We start from the raw sequence: 22,417 nt of genomic DNA, 5'->3' as shown, positions 1-22,417 counted from the left end.
ACTTTAATAGAGGATGTTTTCTTAGTTTTAGATATGTTTAGGATTTTTTTCACAGTCCATGGTTATTTGTTGAACTGAAAAAAAAGTTGCAACTTATCGCAAGCTCTTTTTTGAGTAAACTTAACAAACGGGACTAAAGTCCACCCAACTTAAAATAACTTAATATAACAAGTTGTCACAACATAAATAGTTATGTTAACCTAAAAAATATCAGAACAAAATATTTTTTGTTTACTGAACACAAGGCCTATTATCTATAAGCATACACAATTTAAAAGTGAAAAAAGTGACTTGACATTCAGCCAAGTATGGTGATTTATACTCAGAATTCATGCTATACATTTAACCCATCCAAAGTGCACACACACACCATGAACACACATCCAGAGCAGTGTTCATCATTTAAGCTGCAGAACCCGGGGAGCAGGTGGTGGTTCAGTGCCTTGCTCAAGGGCACCTCAGTCGTGTTATTGCCGGCCCAAGACTTTATATTACTCTAATAGTATGTGCCTGATGAAGACCTGAAGGTCGAAACATTGCTTGAGCTTAATTAAATTCCTCTGGAGCAGTAGTTTTCAGTGTGCAGACTTCACTTCTTTATTTGATTATATTATTCAGCTGTCTTGCACCTGCATCCTATTTGGATGTTTGGGATGTGCACACCATTTTTGTGTTATTGAGTCTTAACTTTTCATTGGAGCAATTTAATTATAAAATGATAAATATTTTTCAAATTAAACATGTTTTTTTTAATTAAATTTTAAATTATACTGTAATGAACCAGAACTCGACATGGGATCCATAATGCAGGCTTTATAGTAAAGGCTCGTAGTCGTACAGGCAATGGTCGGAACCAACATCGTGGGAAGAACAGAGAATCAAAATCCAGAAACAAGCAAGGGGTCGGTAGGCAGGCAGCAAAGGTACGTCAGAGATATCAGACAGGATCGGTAACAGGAAATCAAACACGGGTAGTAACGCTCAGAAATGACAGACACAGCAAATCAAGACTCGCGTTTGAACTAATGTGGAAGTCCAGCTTATATGCTCAGTCTTGATGAGTGGCACCTGTGCAGGTGATCAGAGTCCAAGGACGGGGGTTTATGGGAAATGCAGTGTTGTCAGTATAAGTGAATGAATGGATGCGTGTGTGTCAATATTCAGGTGAGGGATACTGTAGATGTACTGTAGAATTCTGCCCCGACGTCTGGAATCGAGTAATTCCTGGACTTGGTAAGCCTCCTCGCCCTCTATGATGATGGGTTGAGGGGCCTGTGCATGGGACCTCCCCTCTCCCTGGTCTCTGGGACCAGCAGCGGGCTTGAGCAGGGATACATGAAAGGTAGGAGAGATACGATATGTGTTAGGAAGTGCCAATCGGAAGGAAACTGGAGTTATTTGTCTAGTGATTTGGAATGGACCCACGTACCTTGGACTCAATTTGCGGCAAGGAAGCCGGAGACAGAGATCCCGTGTTGATAGCCATACCCATTGACCTGGCTGGTAGGTGTGACCTGGGTGCCTTCTGTGGTCCGCTTGCTCCTTCTGCCTCCTAACAGCATGTTGGAAGTGAATATGGGCCCGATTCCACACCTCCTCACTGCATACCATCCAATCGTTTACCGCTGGTACATCCGTCGGATCTCCTGACCATGGGAACATTGGTGGTTGGAACCCCAGTACACATTTAAAGGGGGTCAGACCAGTAGATGTCTTAATAAGGGAGTTCTGTGCATATTCTGCCCATAGTAGGTATCGAGCCCAGTCGTCCTGATTCTGGTTACAATAGGCTCTGAGGAAGCGGTTTAGCTCTTGGTCGAGCCTTTTTACCTGTCCGTTTGCTTGAGGGTGATACCCAGAGGTGAGGCTGACATTAATGTTCAGAGCTTTGAAGAAGGCTGACCATAATTGAGAGGTGAATTGAGGTCCTCGGTCTGACACAATGTCCTCGGGTAGACCATATAATCTGAAGACCCAGTTGCACAGGTGTTCTGCGGTCTGGAGAGCGGTAGGTAGTTTGGGTAATGGGATGAATCTGCAAGCCTTGGAGAATCGGTCTACGATGGTGAGTATGGTGGTATAACCCTGTGAACTGGGAAGTTCCGTAACAAAGTCAATGGCAATGTGAGACCAGGGTCGTTGGGGAAATGGTAGTGGTTGCAGGAGACCGGCGGGAGATTGTTTAGATGCCTTGTTGACATTACAGTTATTGCATTGCTGTATGTAATTCGTTGTGTCCTTGTGAAGAGATTCCCACAAGAAGCGGTTCTCCAGCTGATTGATGGTGGCAGTGATGACCGGATGATGGATGGCAGTGAACTTGACTGATGACCTGGTCACGAAGATTCTCAGGAACGAAGATTCTATCGGCTGGACAGGCTACTGGGTTCTCGTTCTGCTCCCTGTGTTGTTGGAGTAGAGTCATGATATCCCATTGAATGGGAGCAACCACCACATGGAATGGTAGTATGGGTTCTGTAACAGGTGGAATGTTCTCCTCCTCGAACTGATGCACTGTAAAACCGAACAGTGAAATTAATCAAATGAAATTAGTTAATTGCACTCAAATAATAACGAAAGTTAATTGGACTTAATTTAAATAAGTTCTGTTAACTCAAAAATTTGTTGTAGTGAGGTAAACCTAAAATGATTGTGTTTTCTAGTTCCCAGCATGCTTTGCATCAGAAAACAAGGAAAATAAATTTAGAAATTAAGTGTTATTTTGTGTGTTTTTACACAAGATTAACATAGAGGGACATAAGTTAATACATAAATGTTGTGTTATATTAGATTTTACAAAGGTTTATGTTATGTTGGATTTGTAGTGTTACCATTGTGGTGAAGAGTAGAGCCTGTGGTTAGACTGAGGATGGACAGCAAACGCCTAATTTTGAGTGTATTTCCCACATTATAGGAGTTGAAAAATAGATAAAATTATGAGTGAATTACTCCCTAATTATAAGTTCAGAAATATAATTATTTAAGATAACTCTGAGATAATTTAAGGCAACTGGAATTATTTTTTTTAAGTTTATATAAACTTAAAACATTTAAAAACATCACTTAAATGTTTTTGTGTAATCTGTTACAAAATATTTTTTGAGTTCTGTGAACTTATCAGGGTTTACAGTGTGTGACAGGGCATCCGCTTTAGTGTTCTTGGAGCCGGGTCGGTAAGTTACAGAGAAGTCGAATCGTGTGAAGAACAAGGACCATCTAGCTTGACGGGGATTAAGCCGTTTGGCGGTGCGAAAATACTCCAGGTTCTTGTGATCTGTTAGTACAGTGAACGGATGTGTGGCTCCCTCTATAGGCAGTGCCTCCACTCCTCAAAGGCTGCCTTCATGGCAAGGAGTTCCCGATCCCCGACACTGTAATTGCGTTCTGTCAAGTTGAGTTTCCTGGAATAGAAAGCACAGGGATGGAGTTTTTAGCGGCAGGATCTGGGCGTTGTGACAGGATAGCGCCAATGCCTGTGTTGGATGCATCTACCTCGACAATGAAAGGTAATGAGGGGTCAGGGTGACAGAGGATGGGCGCGTTGCTAAATCGTTGTTGCAGGGTTTGGAATGCTTTGTGAGTGGATTCTGACCATTGTAGTCGATGAGTCCCCTTCTTGACTAGTGAGGTAAGCGGAGCGACAACAGTACTGAAGTTCCTAATGAATCTCCTATAGAAGTTTGTGAATTTATTTTTGTCCATGGCTGCCCCTCCGGGACTGATTATGTTTCCTAGGAAAGTGGTGGAAGTTGTATGGAACTCGCACTTCTCAGCCTTGGCGTATAACTGGTGGCGCACACAGCTCTGGCGCACACTGGCCGGCACACTGCGGACCACTCGCGCTGCCGGATCTCCGAATTACGAATCCTTTGGCACAAGAACAGAAGGTGAGACTGATACTGAGAAACAGTGAAAAACATGGGCAAAGACAAAACAATCTACTCACGACCACAGACAGAAAAGCAGAGACATATAAAAGGAGTGGGGGAATGAGCGACAGGTGGGGAGAATCAGCTCGTGATCTGCACAACCCTGCCATGATTAGCGCTGATTGCCCAGACCACGAGCTACTGAACAGACAGGACAACACAGACCACAGGGGAAGCTGAGATGGCACCCTGCACCGTGACATAGTTTTATTATATTTATAAGAGAAAGATAGTCTGTACCGTTTTTTCCCGGAAAAACACGAGCGCCTGGAGGTGTGACGTGTGGGCGGAGCTAAAGAATCACGAGCCTGAGTAGGCTTTTGCGTTGAGAGCATCTGGAAACTCTGACATTACCGTGAGGAAAAAAACATCATCCAAAACAAACCATGGCTAACAGTCAGATTCAGCCATATATTTATGATCCAGAATCAGATCCAGAGGCTGAAATTTAACAAGAGCAGCAGCAGCAGCAACGACTAAAGCAGGACGTCTCTATGTGGCATGTATTGAAACTGTATATATTTGATTAGCGGTTTTGGAGAATGACTAAGTTCCACTTAATGGCGTCTTTTTTTTTTTTTTTTTTTAAGGTGTACATGTGGAAAGTGCAGTTTGATGACAACATCACATGTTGTTTACATGATGTGCTTACGCGCCGATAGCTAAGTTAACAACACAGAGATATTTGAAGCAGTTTTACTCACTGCCTGCGGTTCCAACACAGGATCATGACCCTTTTTCGTTGGGACTGCATTATCCTTAAGAAATAAACGATATGCAAATCCGGCGTCAAACTGGGCCTTGTTTGTAAAACAAGCATCTTCGAAATGCAGGGAACAAACAAAAACATTTGCACAACTCTGTTGATGCTCTGTAAAAATAAACTCCATCCACTGGTCCCTTAATGCTGTTTCTTTTGTGACATTTCGCTCTCGCTTTGATCAGTGAATGTCTCTGCTCCGCTCTGCTCTACGGGAGCGCGCGCTCTTCCAGGAGAAGTGCCCTTAGGACCCATATAAGGAAATTCCGCTCCATCTAACGTCACACAGAGCCATACATGATGTCTGTGTTTGACCAGTTACTGGCATAGAAGAAAAATGTATGTGTACAAAATGTTTAGAAAGTCAATTTTATATTAACTGATTATCACAGAATCACTGGCTCTTATCGTCATTTTTATTAGAACCACTTCTATTAATTGCACAACACCTACTTCATCAGAGATTAGATTCCATACAGTTCAATAATTGTGTATAATAATGAATAATTATCATCACTGATATAGATATAAAGTATAACAATCTACACCTAGGTACAGATTAACACCTGATGGCATTTCTTCAGGGCTATTGAGTCACAACCAAAATGTTTCAGAAACACATGATTATAACAGCCAAAGAAAAAACTAAGACAGACGTCAAGGGTCAAGAGCCCAACTAAAGCAAACACTGATCTCTAACATGGTTACTTCAAATGAAACAATAAATCAACATCTAAACCTTAGTTCATTCTCAATAAGATCTTCTGTAGACGTCTGACAGAAATAAAGTCAGTCTGGTTATTAATAAGTGCAGCTGCTGATGCTGTTTGTGGGGTTGTTTAATCAGATCTTGAGAGATTTCATGTATTTTATTTCAGTTGATTTCATCTAAGTCTGTGTCTGAAGTCAGTTGTAGTAGTTCTTGTGTTTCTCTTTTCTTCACTGATTCTGTTTGTTAGCAGCAGCTGTTCATCACTAATTCTCAATCAGCACTTAAGCTGTGTCCAAATTCAGGGTCTGCATCCTCCTTAGGATCCTTCCTACCCGGTTGAAGGAGGATGGGTCCTCCGACGACCGCAAAAACCGGAAGTCGGTGTTTGTGAATTTGGACAGCCTACCCTTCTTTCAGTTCCCTCCCTTAACCGTTGCTCATATCCTGTCGCCTAGCAACCGTGACAGCGCCAAGCAAGAAGCGGGTGAAGAGCTCATCGTTCTCTCCCCGGAGCTTTATAAACACTTCTGTCTGCTCTTTCGTCCTTAGAAGCGTTAAAACAGCTTCAATCACTAACAAATAAGCTTTGTGTAAGGGGATATTCACACAGGCAGTAAGGAAGAAGCTAGTTTACGAAAGTAAACGTTTTTTTTTTTTACATATACACATACACATGTAAAAAAAAAAAATGCTTAATGCTAAAACAAAATGCCTAACTAGAAAACCACTGAAAATATATCTTTTTGAAAAGCCAGTTTTTAAAAAACATCGAAAATAATACTCCTCCCCCACTCCGCTACCGCTCGCTTCGTCCTGCCGAAAAGAATTATGGGATAGGTAGGACGCGAAAGGATCCATCACACCCATCCTTCGAATTCGGAGAAAAGGAGGACGCATTTGTGGGCCGCATTTGAAGGATCCTACGAATTTGGACAGCCTTCGTCGCGGCGCTGTGACGTAACATCCTTCAAATGCGTCCTCCGAAGGATGTAGACCCTGAATTTGGACACATCCTTAGTTAATCACTTAAATTTGTGGAGGTAAGGTTTTAATCGCTGATGCGGAGCGGATGCAGCGCGGAGCAACGGGTCCGCGATCCGCCTTCGTTTCGGATCCGTCATTGCGCGCAAGTGGACGCCGATACGGGTCCGTTTCGCGGGTCCGTTCCGGAAGCCTTTGCTGTGTGGGGATGATTCAGCTTTGATCATAGAAATAAATTACAATTTTAAAGGCGGGGTGAAATGCTCATTTTCACTAAATATCCTGTTAATCTTGAGTATCTATAGAGTAGTACTGCATCCTTCATGACTCCAAAAAGTCTTTAGTTTTATTATATTTATAAGAGAAAGATAGTCTGTACCATTTTTTCCCGGAAAAACACGAGCGCCTGGAGGCGTGACGTGTGGGTGGAGCTAAAGAATCACGAGCGACAAACTGCCCTGTCTGTATCTCTTTAAAATAAAAGTTCTATGACATCACTGTGAAAATCCCCTTTTATACCTGTTAAATATATAATTTATCTTTCGATGCCATCCAACTATTCTCAGTCCGTGCATGGGCCCATGGAAAGAATTATGAACATGAAGCCAATTGTCTGTTCACAAACTTCTTCAAAGTTTATTATTACATCAGTAGAATATACAGATACACTGTCAGGGGTGTAGGGGATCACCAATAAGAACTGTACACTTCATCAAATAGGAATGTCCAGCAAACAAAGCGTTTTTCTTCCTACTACTTCTAGATCCCGTAGGATAAAGATTAGATCTGTATGTTATATAAAATGGGAACATGGACAGGAAGTTCTGTCCATATCAGGAGCACATCTGGAAAAGACCAAACTCAATAACCTTCGGGCCTATAGCCCCCGTCCTGTTCTGAACATCTGAATTCATGAGGAAATATACAAGAGTGAGGATGTGTGTAGACATTGAGATAGAGAGAGATAAGAGTAGAGAGAGAGAGAGAGAGCACAGAAGAGAGGAAGGGAAAGGACGAGAGGAGTGAAAGGGAGAGCATAGACGGGCAAACTCACAAAAATATTCTGGCAGAGAGCGTGAAATAATAACAGTAAACTTTATTTTTTCAAATATATGTGTAACTATGACAAAATGACATTTAATGGGCATTTATCTCTATTCACAAAGAACATGTGATTCTGTCTCCTGTCTCTGTGTTTGGGATAAAGTTAGTAATCAATAAAACAGAATTACATTTTGATCAAGAATTGATCAGCGTCTTGAGACTCCTGCGTACACCACATTATCCTGCTCTGTAGCTCTCTGAAAGAAAACACAAACATCCACTGACTTATTTATCGACTTATTCATCAAACTTATTTATGTCCTCTTCTTGACAAATATACGGTAATATTTATATATATATATATATATATATATATATATATATATATATATATATATATAAACGATAACGAAGCATGTTTAAATAAAAAGCATTTTGCTGATCTACAAACAGTTAAAACAAATCTTTTTGAACATACAGTTACTTGTATCAGCAGAAAACTGCTATTTTCTTCAAACCAGGTTCCAAGTATTCTGGAGAACAGACGATCTGATCTCACAGGAAAATGTAACTAAGATATGACGTGGAGATTTCATATAATTTATACCGTGAATCATACAAAAACTTCCATTATTAAAGAAACCGGAGCATGAAGGTCCATGTGTAAACATTATCAATGGGGTATAAGCAGATATATTAGATTTTACAAATATATACAAATTACCAAACAATTCATCAGAACATAATTTACTCATGAACTGCCATGAGATTGTGTTACATATGAAGGGAATATTTCAGGATTTCTTTCTTTATTTGATTTAATATTTGTATTGGGTTAAAATTGGCCTATAATTGGCCTATAATATAATTTCCCATTTTGGAGAGAATAGATGTGTCTTGGATTATATGTTAGAGTTTATGATGTGACATTATTGTAAAGCCTCTGATGGACTTGTGTGACCCTACAATATAAATGTAGCAGAGTAAATCATTAAACACACACTTAAATTTGACTCACTGCCAAAATAAAACAGAAACATCATAGACAGAAATATATTCTCTTACTGATTTATGTCTTTTGTAAAATGTTGGATCAGCGTAAGTGATCTCTCTGTCACCGGTCTGAACTGTAACAAAATATAACAGAAACAAAATTCTCAATGAACTGATATCTGAATATTGTTTTAAATTATTATGCACACACATGCAGTTGACAATACTTGCCTTCTTGGTCTGTTTTTCTGTGTTTCCTGCAGATAAAGAAGATCCCGACTGTAGTTACAATCAACAGAAAACCAGCAGCAGCAATGACACAGATCCACACTATCAGAGACACAGAGTCTGGAGGATCTGAAGGAGAGTGTTGTTATTGTCAGTGAATGTGCTCATAAACACTAAATATTATCACAGACGTACCTGAACATGTCTGACAGAGTTCAGTGTTGAGATGTGTGGTCTGGTTTCTGATGGGATTGTTCACCACACAGCTGTAGAAATCATCCAGATACTCCAGATTTAAAGAAAGACTTCTGCTGAGATCAGACACACTGATGCTGGACAATAAACTGTTTCCTTTGTACCAGGAGAGAGTCACATCACTCACATTCAACACTGAACACAACAATGAACAATTTGATGATGATGATGATGATGATGATGATGAATTTTGAGAAGAGTCTCTGGTGATGACAGGAACAGGCACAGGAGCTGAAAACACGAGAGGATAAATACAGTTCGGTATAATAAAAGGATGTGATACATGTCTGTCATTTGATATTTCAAATGTATTAAAGTTAAAATATCTATAAATGTATTATATCAAATGCACATGAATATTAATCTATCATCACAGGATTGTCTATCATTTGACAATATTCATAATAATTCTGAAAGCGATTATTGTCAAAAGATGTGTATGAAGTAATTCTCTACTCACCGTAGACAGTAAGTCTGAAGATGTTGAGTGTGGAGTCTGTGCTGGTGCCGATGACTGTATATTCTCCAGAGTGTGTGATTCTGGTGTTTGTGATGATCAGAGATCCAGTCTGATCCAGCTTCAGTCTGTCTCTGAATCTCCCTTCAGCATTATCTTCATAAAACCTGCTCTTACTGTCCTTGATTTTAGCTATCATAATGTTGTTAAATTTCCACGTTATCTCCTCGTCTGTCTGTATTTCAGTAAGATCAGAGTTTAGATGCACTGATTCTCCCTCCGTCACTGACTTCACTTCATAAACACCTAACACACCTGATCAACAAACAGAATTACTCAGAAATCATCTCTGAAATGTTTTGTAATTTTGAAACTATTGTCTTTATTCTTCACAGAAGTATTTAAGTAAGATTAGTCTGATAAAAACTTGTTAATATTTAAGTCAAAATAAACGATGGAATAAAAAATAACAGAATTATATTTGTGGCCAACTTTTAATATAAAAAAACTGAAGTCATGCAGATACTCACCAGCCAGACTCCATGAAAACAAATAAATGTAAATGATCATTTCTTCAGCAGTTTGCACGGCAGCTTTACAACAGAACTGTGATAGTAAACCTTGAATTGTTCCTAAAGCCAGTGAAGCTGTCGGTCTGAAGTGAAGTAGTTTAGTGAAGAAACTCCTCCAGCAGCTCCTCCCTTCACCGACTCAATATGACTTCTCCAGATCAAACCGTTTGACCTACAGAACGAGGGAAAGAGAAGCTGAACGCTTTCTAAAAACAATATTTAAACTTTTTACATTATTAAATACAAAATGAAATAAAAATCTTATTTCTTATTCTTTTCCTTTTTACCTTTTTTTCTTTCTTTTTCTTGTCAGAAAAGCACAGGGAGACTGCTGTGAGACTTTCTGTTGTGACTTTCTTTGGAAATGTTTTCATTAAAGGAGCACAAACAGACAATGTCTGTCTAAAGTGCAAATAGTGTAAAAAGTTATTAACTTTTTGTCAATTAAATTATCATGCAATCAAAATCACATAACCTTTTTAATCATGCTGAAAATCTGAAAGAAATCGCACTCTCACAATTGCTTGACTAACATGTCATCAATATAAAATAAGAAACTCAAGAAGTCAATTCAAGATCAGTAAATGATCAGTAAATTCAAGAAGGACTGAAATAACAGATTAATTCATTTTTAAGAAAGAAACCCAATGTAAAATGATTATAAGTCTGAAAGACATGGTCATTATTAATGTTCTCAAACTGAATAAACTAATGAAATACGTCTGTTTGTGAAGGGAGGAGCTCCTGGAGGAGTTTATTCACACTCACTGCAGAGTTTCTCTACAGAACAACAGAGTGTCAGGACCTGATCATTGTCATATTTCTCTTGTGAAACTGTTAGGAGATCTGCTGAAGAAAATGTTTTTCATGTTTATTTACTACTTCTTGTTCTCATGGAATCTGGCTGGTAAATATGGCATCAATTCTCCTTATATTAACATTCGTCTACATACAGATCATTTTGTTCTTTATAGTTGACATCATTCATTTTCCCTTTAATATTTTAATGCAATTTATCAGACTAAACATACTTAAATACCTTGAAGAGAATAGTTTTAAATGACAAAAACACCAAATCTTGTACATAACCTCCAAATACTGAGTAATTCTGTGTTTTTCCATCAGGTGTGTTTGGTGTTGATTCAGTGAAGTCCGTGTCAGTGACGGAGGGAGAATCAGTGCGTCTAAACTCTGATCTTACTGAAATACAGAGAGACGATGAGATGACGTGGAAATTTAACAACATTATGATAGCTAAACTCAAGGACAGTAAGAGCAGGTTTTATGAAGATAATGCTGAAGGGAGATTCAGAGACAGACTGAAGCTGAATGATCAGACTGGATCTCTGATCATCACAAACACCAGCACCACAGACTCTGGAGAATATACAGTCATCGGCACCAGCACAGACTCCACACTCAACATCTTCAGACTTACTGTCTACGGTGAGTAGGATATTATCCTCCTTGTTGCTATGGGTGTTTCTCCAAGAAAATAAGTATTTTAATATTTTTTTTTAATCTTTAATGCTGACTCCTTGTCTTATTAAGGCTAATTACATAAGCTAGCATTTATGCAACCCCTCTTTTTTTATTTGGATTTAGCTACATACTCAATACACTGTAAAACCCGACAAGTTAACTTAACTCAAATCGTTTGAGTAAACAGATATCCTTAAGTTATGTTAACTCAAACCGTTTGAGGAAACCAATTGCCTTAAACCATTTAAGTTGAAAAAACTAACAGTTATAAGTACTCTGAACTTAATTCAGTTGAGTTCACTGAAAGAAGATGTGCATTGCAATTACACAGCAAAATCCCCAGTGTTAATTTAACACTCTTGAGTGTGGACTCATATAAACACTAAAGCAGTGTTAAAAGTAACACTGAAGCAGAGTTGAAGTTAATGAGATAATTAAGAAGTTAATTGAGTTATGATTGAGCATTATTGAAGACACCTGATGTTAACAAACAGAATCACAAACGAGAAAAATCACAATTTGTGTGTCACCATTATAGTGTTCAGTGTTTGCTTTAGCTGGGATCTTGGCTTGTAACTTTTTACTTTTAAAGTTTGTATGTCAAACCAAGAGCAAAAATCATTGCGTGTTGATGATTATATTTTAATGTAATCGTTGTTTGACATGAATCACTGAACTCATTTACAGTGTTTTCTCAAAGTAAAACTTCCATTATTGATTGTCACAGCTTTGATTCCACAATGAAAAAATCTGTGTTTTCTATACATTTTGTAGGTATCTCTTGCAAGTGATTCAGATTTTTTTTTTTTTATTAAAGAATTTTAATTTTAGGCACACACAGATAACAATAATCAGTGTATGAATCTCAACAACGGTGACAAACAACATATTCAGATAAACATACCAACTCTGAACATCACAAAACTAGATACAAAAAATGAACATAAAAACAGCAAAAATAAAATATAGTTAGAATAAAAAGGTAAAAAGACAGTTCAGCTCATAATTTATTCATGCCGCAATGCATGATGGGAGCCATGGATGAGTTTTTATTGGCTACAACATGCTTTTTTGATGGTCACCGTTGTTGTGATGCTCACGCTGATTCCTGATGTCTGTGTGTCTAAACAATAGATTTCTTTTTTATGTAGAACTAACTATTAAAAACATGTCATACTATGTCAGAAATTCTGGGTTGCTTACTTTTCTTTTTCACTTAATTTATGTATGCAGTAAAGAAACCTAAACTCAGGCATTCAAGTCACTCTATAACAAATAGCTCAAACCACAATCAATAGCACACATGATTGCCTCTGCTGTGGTCTGCCTGTATGATATAATTCAGTCACCACAGCAACATAAAATCTAAAGTTAATAACTGAAGGGTCAAGATCCCAACTAAAGCAAACACTGAACACTATAATGGTGACACACAAATTGTGATTTTCTCGGTTGGTGATTCTGCTTGTTAACATCAGGTGTCTTCAATAATGGTCCATCATAACTCAATTAACTTCTTAATTATCTCATTAACTTCAACTCTGCTTCAGTGTTACTTTTAACACTGCTTCAGTGTTTATATGAGTCCACACTCAAGAGTGTTAAATTAACACTGGGGATTTTGCTGTGTAAGTGATTAAGTTATTAATTGAGCTTTAGTGATAAACACCTGCTGTTAACAAACATAATTACTGAAGAAAAGAGAGAAAGGAACAACAGCTGACTTCAGACACAGCCTCACTCAAACCTGACAAGTTATGTTAACTCAAACCATTTGAGGAAACTGATTGCCTTAAACCATTTAAGTAGAAAAAACTAACAGTTATGAGTACTCTGAACTTAATTCAGTTGAGTTCATTGAAAGAAGATATACATTGCAATTAAGTAATTAAGTGATTAACTGTTTGATTAAGTGCTGATTGAGAATTAGTGATGAACAGCTGCTGTTAACAAACAGAATCACTGAAGAAAAGAGAAACACAAGAACTACTACAACTGACTTCAGACACAGACTTAGATGAAATCAACTGAAATAAAATACATGAAATCACTCAAGATCTGATTAAACAACCCCACAAACAGCATCAGCAGCTCCACTTATTAATAACCAGACTGACTTTATTTCTGTCAGACATCTACAGAAGATCTTATTGAGAATGAACTAAGGTTTAGATGTTGATTTATTGTTTCATTTGAAGTAACCATGTTAGAGATCAGTGTTTGCTTTAGTTGGGCTCTTGACCCTTGATTTCTGTCTTAGTCTTTTCTCTGGCTGTTATAACTGTGTGTTTCTAAAACACATTTGTTGTAACTCAAAAGCCCAGAAGAAATGCCATCACGTGTTAACCTGTACCTAGGTGTAGGTTGTTATACTTCATATTGGTGATGATGATTATTCATTATTATTCACAAATATTGAACTGTCTAATCTCTGATGGAACAAATGTATAATTATTAGAAGTGGACCTAATAAAAATGACACTAAGAGCCAGTGATTCTGTGATAAGCAGTTAACATAAAAATGACTTTATAAACATTTTGTACACATACATTTTTCTTCTATGCCAGTAACTGGTCAAACACAGCCATCAATAATCAGAATATGAACCTCAACAATGGTGACAAAAAAACATGCTGCAATGCATGCTGGGTACTATTGTAGTACTATACTATTGTAGTAGCCCAGCATGCTCTGCAGCATTTTTTTTTTTTTTATGGTCACCATTGTTGAGGTTCATATTCTGATTATTGATGTCTGTGTGTGACTAATTGACACCATAGAAGACCAAATTGTTTGGAAAGTCTTTGTATTAACTGATTATTACAGAACCACTGGCTCTTAGAATCACTTTTACTATAATCAATCAAATTACACAACACTTATTTCATCAGAGATTAGACTCCTAGCAGTTCAATAATCATCAATATAAAGTATAACAACCTACATCTAGGTACAGGTTAACACCTGATGGCTTTTCTTCTGGGCTTTTGGATTACAACAAATGTGTTTTAGAAACACATGGTTATAACAGCCAGAGAAAAGACTAAGACAGGAATCAAGGGTCAAGAGCCAAACTAAAGCAGACACTGATCTCTAACATGGTTACTTCAAATGAAACAATAAATCAACATCTAAACCTTAGTTCATTCTCAATAAGATCTGCTGTAGACGTCTGACAGAAATAAAGTCAGTCTGGTTATTAATAAGTGGAGCTGGTGATGCTGTTTGTGGGGTTGTTTCATCAGATCTTGAGAGATTTCATGTATTTTATTTCAGTTGATTTCATCTAAGGCTGTGTCTGAAGTCAGTTGTAGTAGTTCTTGTGTTTCTCTTTTCTTCAGTGATTCTGTTTGTTAACAGCAGCTGTTCATCACTAATTCTCAATCAGCACTTAGTTAATCACTTAATTACTTGAATGCAAAGTTTTAAAACTTACAGGGTTTAAATCAAGGCAATCTGTTTACTCAAACGGTTTGAGTTAAGTTAACTTGTCGGGTTTTACAGTGTAGTTACAGTTGTCTGTTTGTTAAACAAGTATACTATTCTTTCAATATCAATCCTGGTTCCTCATATGTCATACCCATTATCTATATTCTCTCATGTTTTCCAGCTAATCTGTCTGTTCCTGTCATCAGCAGAGACTGTTCATCCTCATCATCTTCATCAAATTGTTCACTGTTGTGTTCAGCTGTTAATGTGGGTGATGTGACTCTCTCCTGGTACAAAGGAAACAGTTTATTGTCCAGCATCAGTGAGTCTAATATCAGTATCAGTCTCTCTCTTCCTCTGGAGGTGGAATATCAGGATAAAAACAGCTACAGCTGTGTGATCAACAATCCCATCAGAAACCAGATCACACATCTGAACATCACTCAACTCTGTCACATGTGTCCAGGTTTGTCGGTGGCATTATATTTTTCTACATAGTATATTAATCAAATGTCTATGTTTTATGACGGTATTTTTTCCTCTTATAAGATTGTTTCCACTGTGGTTCTACTGAAGCTGTGATCCGATTGGCTCTCTCTGTTCTGGTGGGCGTGGCTGCTGTTGCTGTGATGGTGTATGACATCAGATCCAGAAGTTTTCAACAGAAGAGAGAGCAGACTTCACCATCAAACAATGAATGATCAGATTCTCAGAAAAGTAGAGATGATTTTGAACCATTGGATATATTATATCACAATCCTTTGGGTAAAAATAATTTATGCTTTAAAAAAGAAAATATGCTTTAATTCATTTTTATTTAATTTATCAAACTACTTTTACTATAATTTTAATTAAATAAAGTATACATTTTAATTTTCCTTTAGTTTTTTTTATACTTCTGTTGTTTTTGTATATAATTTTTTTTACAGTGCAAATCATTCTGCTTTACAAATATTATGCATTGCAAACCTACTGTAATGAATCAGACAATATAATGCTTTTTTCAGTTCTATTAGGCTATTGTAAAGTGATTGCAGATTCCTGCTCACTGAGATTGTGGGATAAAACCTGTTACTTAAGTTTACTTCAAAATTAAATCCTGATGTAATCATGACAAACTAGATATCATTGGAAAGGTATAAGACTCCTAAACTCAAAAAAAATTGATTTGTGGCACTGTTCGTTTTACACAGATATATTTTGTTAAAAAGACACAAATATATTTAGTTTTCCGCCAAAACACAATTGTATTGTGCTTAATCAACTTAAACTGTTTCATTTTCAATTTTACTTAATTATCAATCATTAAACTAAAGTAAAGTGTTTAATTTCGTAATTAAAAAAAAAACCGGAAGTGACGATTTCCAATGCATTTGATGACGGCGCTAAGGAGAGCAAGAGGTACCAGTCGGGTAAGAAAATCTAAAGTTTTTCTTGTGTTAAGTCAAAGTCTTTAATTTCTCTTAGAGTTCCTGTTTTGGGGTGCTTTTGTTTTGCAGTCTAGTATTGTGTAATCAGTTTACTGCACTGTTAATAGATGATTTTGAGCGGTTGGGAGATGTGAAAGCGCACGACTAGGGCTGAAACAATTACGCGGCATTATGGACAACGTCGACGATTTAAAAAAAAAAAAAGCCAGCAAATGTTTTTGAGTAACGTTAGTGGTTTGATCTCGTATGCCTAATGTGAAAGCCTCCAATAATGCAGTTTGACCAGTGTGGCGCTATAGCGCAAGAATGTAATACATTCTCCTGATTCAATTCAAAAGAAGAAGATAGCACTTCAGTTTGAGGCAAACCGAGCTGATCCGAACCTTGGATGAATAATATGTAAATATATACTGCACAATCAGGGTATCTTCCGTCCATTCCAAATCCGTTTCAAATTAAAAAACAGAAAACGAAAAACTCAAGAGGATTCAAGTGAGAGAACATGAATTCAATAACGAGAAATGGAAAAATGGCTCGTTTATTCGTTATTCCATCTAGGTTAACAAACGGAAAATGAGTTTTTGACTTGATTTCTCATTTTGTCGTTTTGGGTTTAAAAAACGGCTTATGGCTTCAATATTTCATTCGCACTTGTGGGCGGAGCTGAAACGCTCCTTTCATCTGATTGGTCGGATCGCTCCGCCTTCAACTCGAGCTTACATTCTTTCAGAATAAGAGTCTTATAAGAGTAGTGTCTGAAACCACCGCTCACTGTTAATTAACATAATATTTGAGTCAGATGTTGCTGCGCACATAATTCGTGCTGCTGTGACTTGCAAGTCACGCCTTTAAATTATTTATAGGTTATAGTATTGTATGAATATTGTCCCACTGTAAATACAGTGCAAATAGTTTTGTCTCCTTGGATAAAAGTGAAGAGGAAATAAAAATCAATAATAGACTGAACAGTTCCATAATAATATGTCTGTAACATTTACCACTCTCATCTTTTAAGTCAAAAGGCAATAGGTAGGTGTGTGTGTGACATTAATAATTAATTGGGAAAATTACTATAATTAAATTTATGAAATAAATTAGTAATATTCGTTTTATTACATACTAAATTGAATGGTTTTTCTTTTAGTCTTCTTTGTTGGCCTTGAGAAAACCAACATATATTTGAACATTATTATCATTTATTATGAGAGTAATTGACAACGACTAAAATTTTAATGTTTCACCAAATTTCCTTCTCAAACAATCCTAGTGACTTTCATTATCTGAGCAATGAAGGTCTTACACTTAATGTCCACTAGAGGGGGAGACAGGATTTCTATTTACGTAAAATGGCAAATAAATACATGAATTTCATGTGTACTACCATGAATATGCCATATCTGTGTCAACTTCACACTTCAAGCTGTACTTAAAACTTCCCATTCTGGCTTTTTCAACCTACCTCCAAATGTATTTTAATATATTTTCTATTCACACTGGTTTATGCATTTAATGTTTGTCCATCTAGAACTTTTATTTTTCATGAGCTGTACATTTTAAGATGTACTCAGTGTTGATAAATCACATGCACTGAATGTAAATGCTAATGTCAGGACTCTCAGTCCTCCTCTTGGATGGCCAGTGTCCTGCAAAGTTTAGCTACCCCAAATAAACACACCTAAGCTAAGCAAGGTCTTCAGGATCAGTAGCAATGTCCAAGTAAGTGTGTTGGAACTGTACTCTGCACAACATGGTTCTCCCGGTTCAGGACTGAGTTTTAAATCTATAAATGCATTTGTACAGTTGGGTGTCTGCATGCAGAGGTGTACTTCAGTAAGTACAATGTAAACTGTAATCTATAAAGACAAATCTTCAGATAAGCATTAAGGCCACTGCCTTGAGGTCTCCATCCATTGGTCAAAACAGACCTCGCACCCCACCACACTCCTGTTAGCTTTCAACATTAACTGTCGCTGGTGCCAAATAAAAATTATTATGTATCCCTTGTGCATTGTTCAAATTCACTACCCTTTCGTTATGTTCGGGATGAAAACATTCACTCAATTAAACTGCTATAAAAATGTATCAGATAAATATATTTTTTTTCAATATTTTCTTTTTTTGCATAAATCTATTAATCAACCTCAGTCCTGATCAAAACTACCAAATGTTTTTTTTAAAAATCCAATATTTTAACTCTTTAATTGCCAAGTTCATAAATGATGTAACTGATTTAGGGGGAAAAAACTAACAAAATGACTTATTTTCAATATAAAAGTAATTGTGGCTGGATTTTCTTTTTATCACAGTCTTGGGCATGTCAAAGATTAGTAACAAGATTGGCTTTGATGCATTTTTAGTGTTTGTGCAGCATTAGATTTATTTATTTTTTTCCCTAATTTATTGTTGGTGGCTGTTTTTTGCTCCATTGACTTCCATTATAATGACACTTTTGACTGCAAAGCCGAGACTCATAATCATGCATTCTTGATTGTTTGTGGTTTTCCCTTTTGGGAAGAGGTAAAATTTGTTATTTTTACAGTTGATCACTAGGTGGGACCATTAACCCTTTAGATAGGCCTGTGCAAAAAAAAAGCTTAGTTTCTGACTTGTATATGAAGCCTCATCCCGAACATAACAAAAGGGTAGTGAATTTGCCCACAGTGTACTGTTGATTTTTGAAACTTTTCAAGCATTTTCCCAAAATATATGTCAAAATAAGATTTGTCACCAAAAATCATTCCATTAGCTGAAACACAGAGAAAGTTGTGGCCAAAATAAGGCTCAACTTCTAGTGGACGAAAACGTCCCCAACAACACATAAGGGGTATTATATAACAGCAAGTCATTTGTGCAAGTACATTTGACTTGCAGTTTTCCAAAACATAATCATTTTTATTTGGCACCAGCTGCAGTAGTTAATGTTGTTTTCTATTATACAGTTATCATTTGGCTAAGGTATACCCCCTACCACACCATCTATCATTGAAGAACCTGTGTTACACAGATATGGCATATTCATGGTAATGTTTTTATTTGTCATTTAAACTTACGTAAATAGAATTCCTGTCTCCCCCTCTAGTGGACATTAAGTGTAAGACCTTCATTGCTCAGATAATGAAAGTCACTTGGATTTTTTTTTAGAAGGAAAAAGTCTGACCAGTTACAGCAACTAGTCAAACGAGTCTGAAGATCTGAGCTGAATTTGGTGAAACTCTATATACAAGTCAGAAACTAAGCTTTTTTTTGCACAGGCCTATCTAAAGGGTTGATGGTCCCACCTAGTGATCAACTGTAAAAAATAACAAATTTTACCTCTTCCCAACAGGGAAAACCACAAACAATCAAGAATGCATGATTATGTTTCATGGCTTTGCAATCAAAAATGTAATTATAATGGAAGTCAGTGAAACAAAAACATCCACCAACAGTAAATTAGGGGAATTTTTTTTTCTTATAGCAGTTTAATTGAGTGAATGTTTTCATCCCGAACATAACGAAAGGGTAGTGAATTTGAACAATGCACAAGGGATACATAATAATTTTTATTTGGCACCAGCCGCAATTAATGTTGAAAGCTAACAGGAGTGTGGTGGGGTGCGAGGTCTGTTTTGACCAATGGATGGAGACCTCAAGGCAGTGGCCTTAATGCTTATCTGAAGATTTGTCTTTATAGATTACAGTTTACATTGTACTTACTGAAGTACACCTCTGCATGCAGACACCCAACTGTACAAATTCATTTATAGATTTAAAACCCAGTCCTGAACCGGGAGAACCATGTTCTGCAGAGTTCAGTTCCAACACACTTGCTTGGACATTGCTACTGATCCTGAAGACCTTGCTTAGCTTAGGTGTGTTTATTTGGGGTAGCTAAACTTTGTAGGACACTGGCCATCCAAGAGGAGGACTGAGAGTCCTGACATTAGCATTTACATTCAGTGCATGTGATTTAACAACACTCAGTACATCTTAAAATGTACAGCTCATGAAAAATAAAAGTTCTAGATGGACAAACATTAAATGCATAAACCAGTGTGAATAAAAATTATATTAAAATACATTTGGAGGTAGGCTGAAAAAGCCAGAATGGGAAGTTTTAAAGTACAGCTTGAAGTGTGAAGTTTATTCTTGTACACAGATATGGCATATTCATGGTAGTACACATGAAATTAATGTATTTATTTGCCATTTTACGTAAATAGAAATCCTGTCTCCTTAATGTCTAGTGGACATTAAGTGTAAGACCTTCATTGCTCAGATAATGAAAGTCACTAGGATTTTTTGAGAAGGAAATTTGGTGAAACATTAAAATTTTAATCGTTGTCAATTACTCTCATAATAAATGATAATAATGTTCAAATATATGTCGGCTTTCTCAAGGCCAACAAAGAAGACTAAAAGAAAAACCATTCAATTTAGTATGTAATAAAACGAATATTACTAATTTATTTCATAAATTTAACTATAGTATTTTTCCCAATTAATTATTAATGTCACACACACCTACCTAGTGCCTTTTGACTTAAAAGATGAGAGAGGTAAATGTTACAGACATATTATCATGGAACTGTTCAGTCTATTATTGATTTTTATTTCCTCTTCACTTTTATCCAAGGAGACAAAACTATTTGCACTGTATTTACAGTGGGACAATATTCATACAATACTATAACCTAGAAATAATTTAAAGGCGTGACTTGCAAGTCACATCAGCACGAATTATGTGCGCAGCAACATCTGACTCAAATATTATGTTAATTAACAGTGAGCGGTGGTTTCAGACACTACTCTTATAAGACTCTTATTCTGAAAGAATGTAAGATCGAGTTGAAGGCGGAGCGATCCGACCAATCAGATGAAAGGAGCGTTTCAGCTCCGCCCACAAGTGCGAATGAAATATTGAAGCCATAAGCCGTTTTTTAAACCCAAAACGACAAAATGAGAAATCAAGTCAAAAACTCATTTTCCGTTTGTTAACCTAGATGGAATAACGAATAAACGAGCCATTTTTCCATTTCTCGTTATTTAATTCATGTTCTCTCACTTGAATCCTCTTGAGTTTTTCGTTTTCTGTTTTTTAATTTGAAACGGATTTGGAATGGACGGAAGATACCCTGATTTCAATCACTTACCTTTACTTTTATTATACATATGGCTTACAATAAGAGATGTTAAGAGGCAGAATTATTTGTCATTCAGCTACTTCCTCCTATAACTAATCAAATGGCGAATAGGAGTTTCTCTCTTATCTCATTTTGTGTGCAAAATATATTTATTTGTATAAATTAATTGTATACTAGTAATACATAATGACTTTCAAAAGTGGAAGTAATTACCTTTATTTGTTAGAATATGTATATTTTAACTAATTGCAAAAGCTAAATAATCAATAAATGTCTAACCATGAGATGTCGACCGAGTTTGGAGACCCCTGGCTTAGCACAGTGAAAGTATTTGAAGCTTTGTTTCTGAACATGGCGGTGTGGTCATACAATGACTTTAAACCGGACACTACTCTGAGCTGTTCACATTATACATATGCTCCAGATATGTAATCAGGTTCACCCTTTTGGAATGGTAAACATGACACTATTCATCACTCACACAAATAAATCACTTAATATTTTGATAATTGAATTGGTTTTTGCTGTTAATTTTTTTTTCAATTTTTTTTTTTTATTGCACCTCATGTGTTTACAGATTTGAGCCGAATTTGAGACATCCAGATTTACCCCAGGCCCATCAGAATCAACAATCTTTTGCCAAACTTTTCTCTGGCTGTTATAACCATGTGTTTCTAAAACATGTTTGTTTTAGCTCAAATGCCCAGAGAAAATCTTAACAGATATTGGTTGTTATGCAGCTTTCTGGTGATGACAACTGTCAATTATGGAGCTGTTTAGAGTCCAAAAACTGACAAAGTACCTGATGCATGATTAGTTTACTTCATTATAATGGAATATGTTTAAAGAGCCTGTGGTTTCATCGAAATCAGTTTACAAAAAATTACTGAACACTTTATGCACATTCATCTTTTTTCTATGGCAGCAATAAGTCAAACACAGACATCAATAATCAGAATATGAACCTCAACAATGGTGAAACACACACACAAAATAGCTCTGCATGCTCTGCAGCATTTTA

The 22,417-nt window shown here is 36.7% G+C and overlaps 3 protein-coding genes and 1 long non-coding RNA gene across 10 annotated transcripts in view; 3 read left to right on the top strand and 1 right to left on the bottom strand.

Moving 5' to 3' along the window:
* Positions 1-22,417, top strand: part of LOC127988462 (uncharacterized) — a 523,986-nt gene that overhangs the window by 389,930 nt on the left and 111,639 nt on the right. The window lies entirely within an intron of this gene.
* LOC127988497 (hepatocyte cell adhesion molecule) overlaps positions 1-22,417 on the bottom strand; it is a 278,315-nt gene that overhangs the window by 235,515 nt on the left and 20,383 nt on the right. For 2 of the 6 annotated variants that reach the window (XR_008161689.1, XR_008161688.1), the window contains exons 3-7: positions 9,363-9,526; positions 8,843-9,133; positions 8,651-8,776; positions 8,492-8,553; positions 7,252-7,683 (exon numbers count right to left, since the gene is read on the bottom strand). The exons of 1 other annotated variant lie outside the window; for it this stretch is intronic. Coding sequence is in view for 3 of the 5 variants with exons in the window: in XM_052591291.1 (XP_052447251.1) it covers positions 8,441-8,553; positions 8,651-8,776; positions 8,843-9,133; positions 9,363-9,526 (694 nt within the window). In the remaining 2 variants the exon portion in view is untranslated. Of the gene's footprint in view, positions 1-7,251; positions 7,684-8,429; positions 8,554-8,650; positions 8,777-8,842; positions 9,134-9,362; positions 9,527-22,417 lie in introns of all 6 variants that reach the window. 3 more of the 6 variants (XM_052591290.1, XM_052591288.1, XM_052591291.1) reach the window with 2 other exon arrangements.
* Positions 1-22,417, top strand: part of LOC127988549 (uncharacterized) — a 39,164-nt gene that overhangs the window by 9,840 nt on the left and 6,907 nt on the right. The gene's annotated exons all lie outside the window — the stretch shown is intronic.
* Positions 10,765-15,638, top strand: LOC127988516 (SLAM family member 5-like). Its single transcript, XM_052591322.1, has 4 exons — positions 10,765-10,838; positions 11,057-11,377; positions 15,025-15,309; positions 15,393-15,638. Exons 1-4 carry the CDS (start codon positions 10,790-10,792, stop codon positions 15,542-15,544), a joined length of 807 nt encoding a protein of 268 aa, XP_052447282.1. The 5' UTR covers positions 10,765-10,789; the 3' UTR covers positions 15,545-15,638.

Source organism: Carassius gibelio, chromosome B22, assembly GCF_023724105.1.
Source record: "Carassius gibelio isolate Cgi1373 ecotype wild population from Czech Republic chromosome B22, carGib1.2-hapl.c, whole genome shotgun sequence".
NCBI classification, from domain to species: domain Eukaryota; kingdom Metazoa; phylum Chordata; class Actinopteri; order Cypriniformes; family Cyprinidae; genus Carassius; species Carassius gibelio.
This window is presented reverse-complemented; position numbering and strand designations above follow the sequence as displayed.

What these genes read in the sequence shown, in the direction of transcription:
- LOC127988516 (XM_052591322.1), top strand. Translation starts at nt 10,790, where the DNA reads ATGTTTTTCATGTTTATTTACTACTTCTTGTTCTCATGGAATCTGGCT. An exon ending in GTTCTCATGGAATCTGGCTG is followed by an intron (nt 10,839 to 11,056) that starts GTAAATATGGCA and finishes TTTTTCCATCAG; the next exon opens with GTGTGTTTGGTGTTGATTCA. An exon ending in ACTCTGTCACATGTGTCCAG is followed by an intron (nt 15,310 to 15,392) that starts GTTTGTCGGTGG and finishes TCCTCTTATAAG; the next exon opens with ATTGTTTCCACTGTGGTTCT.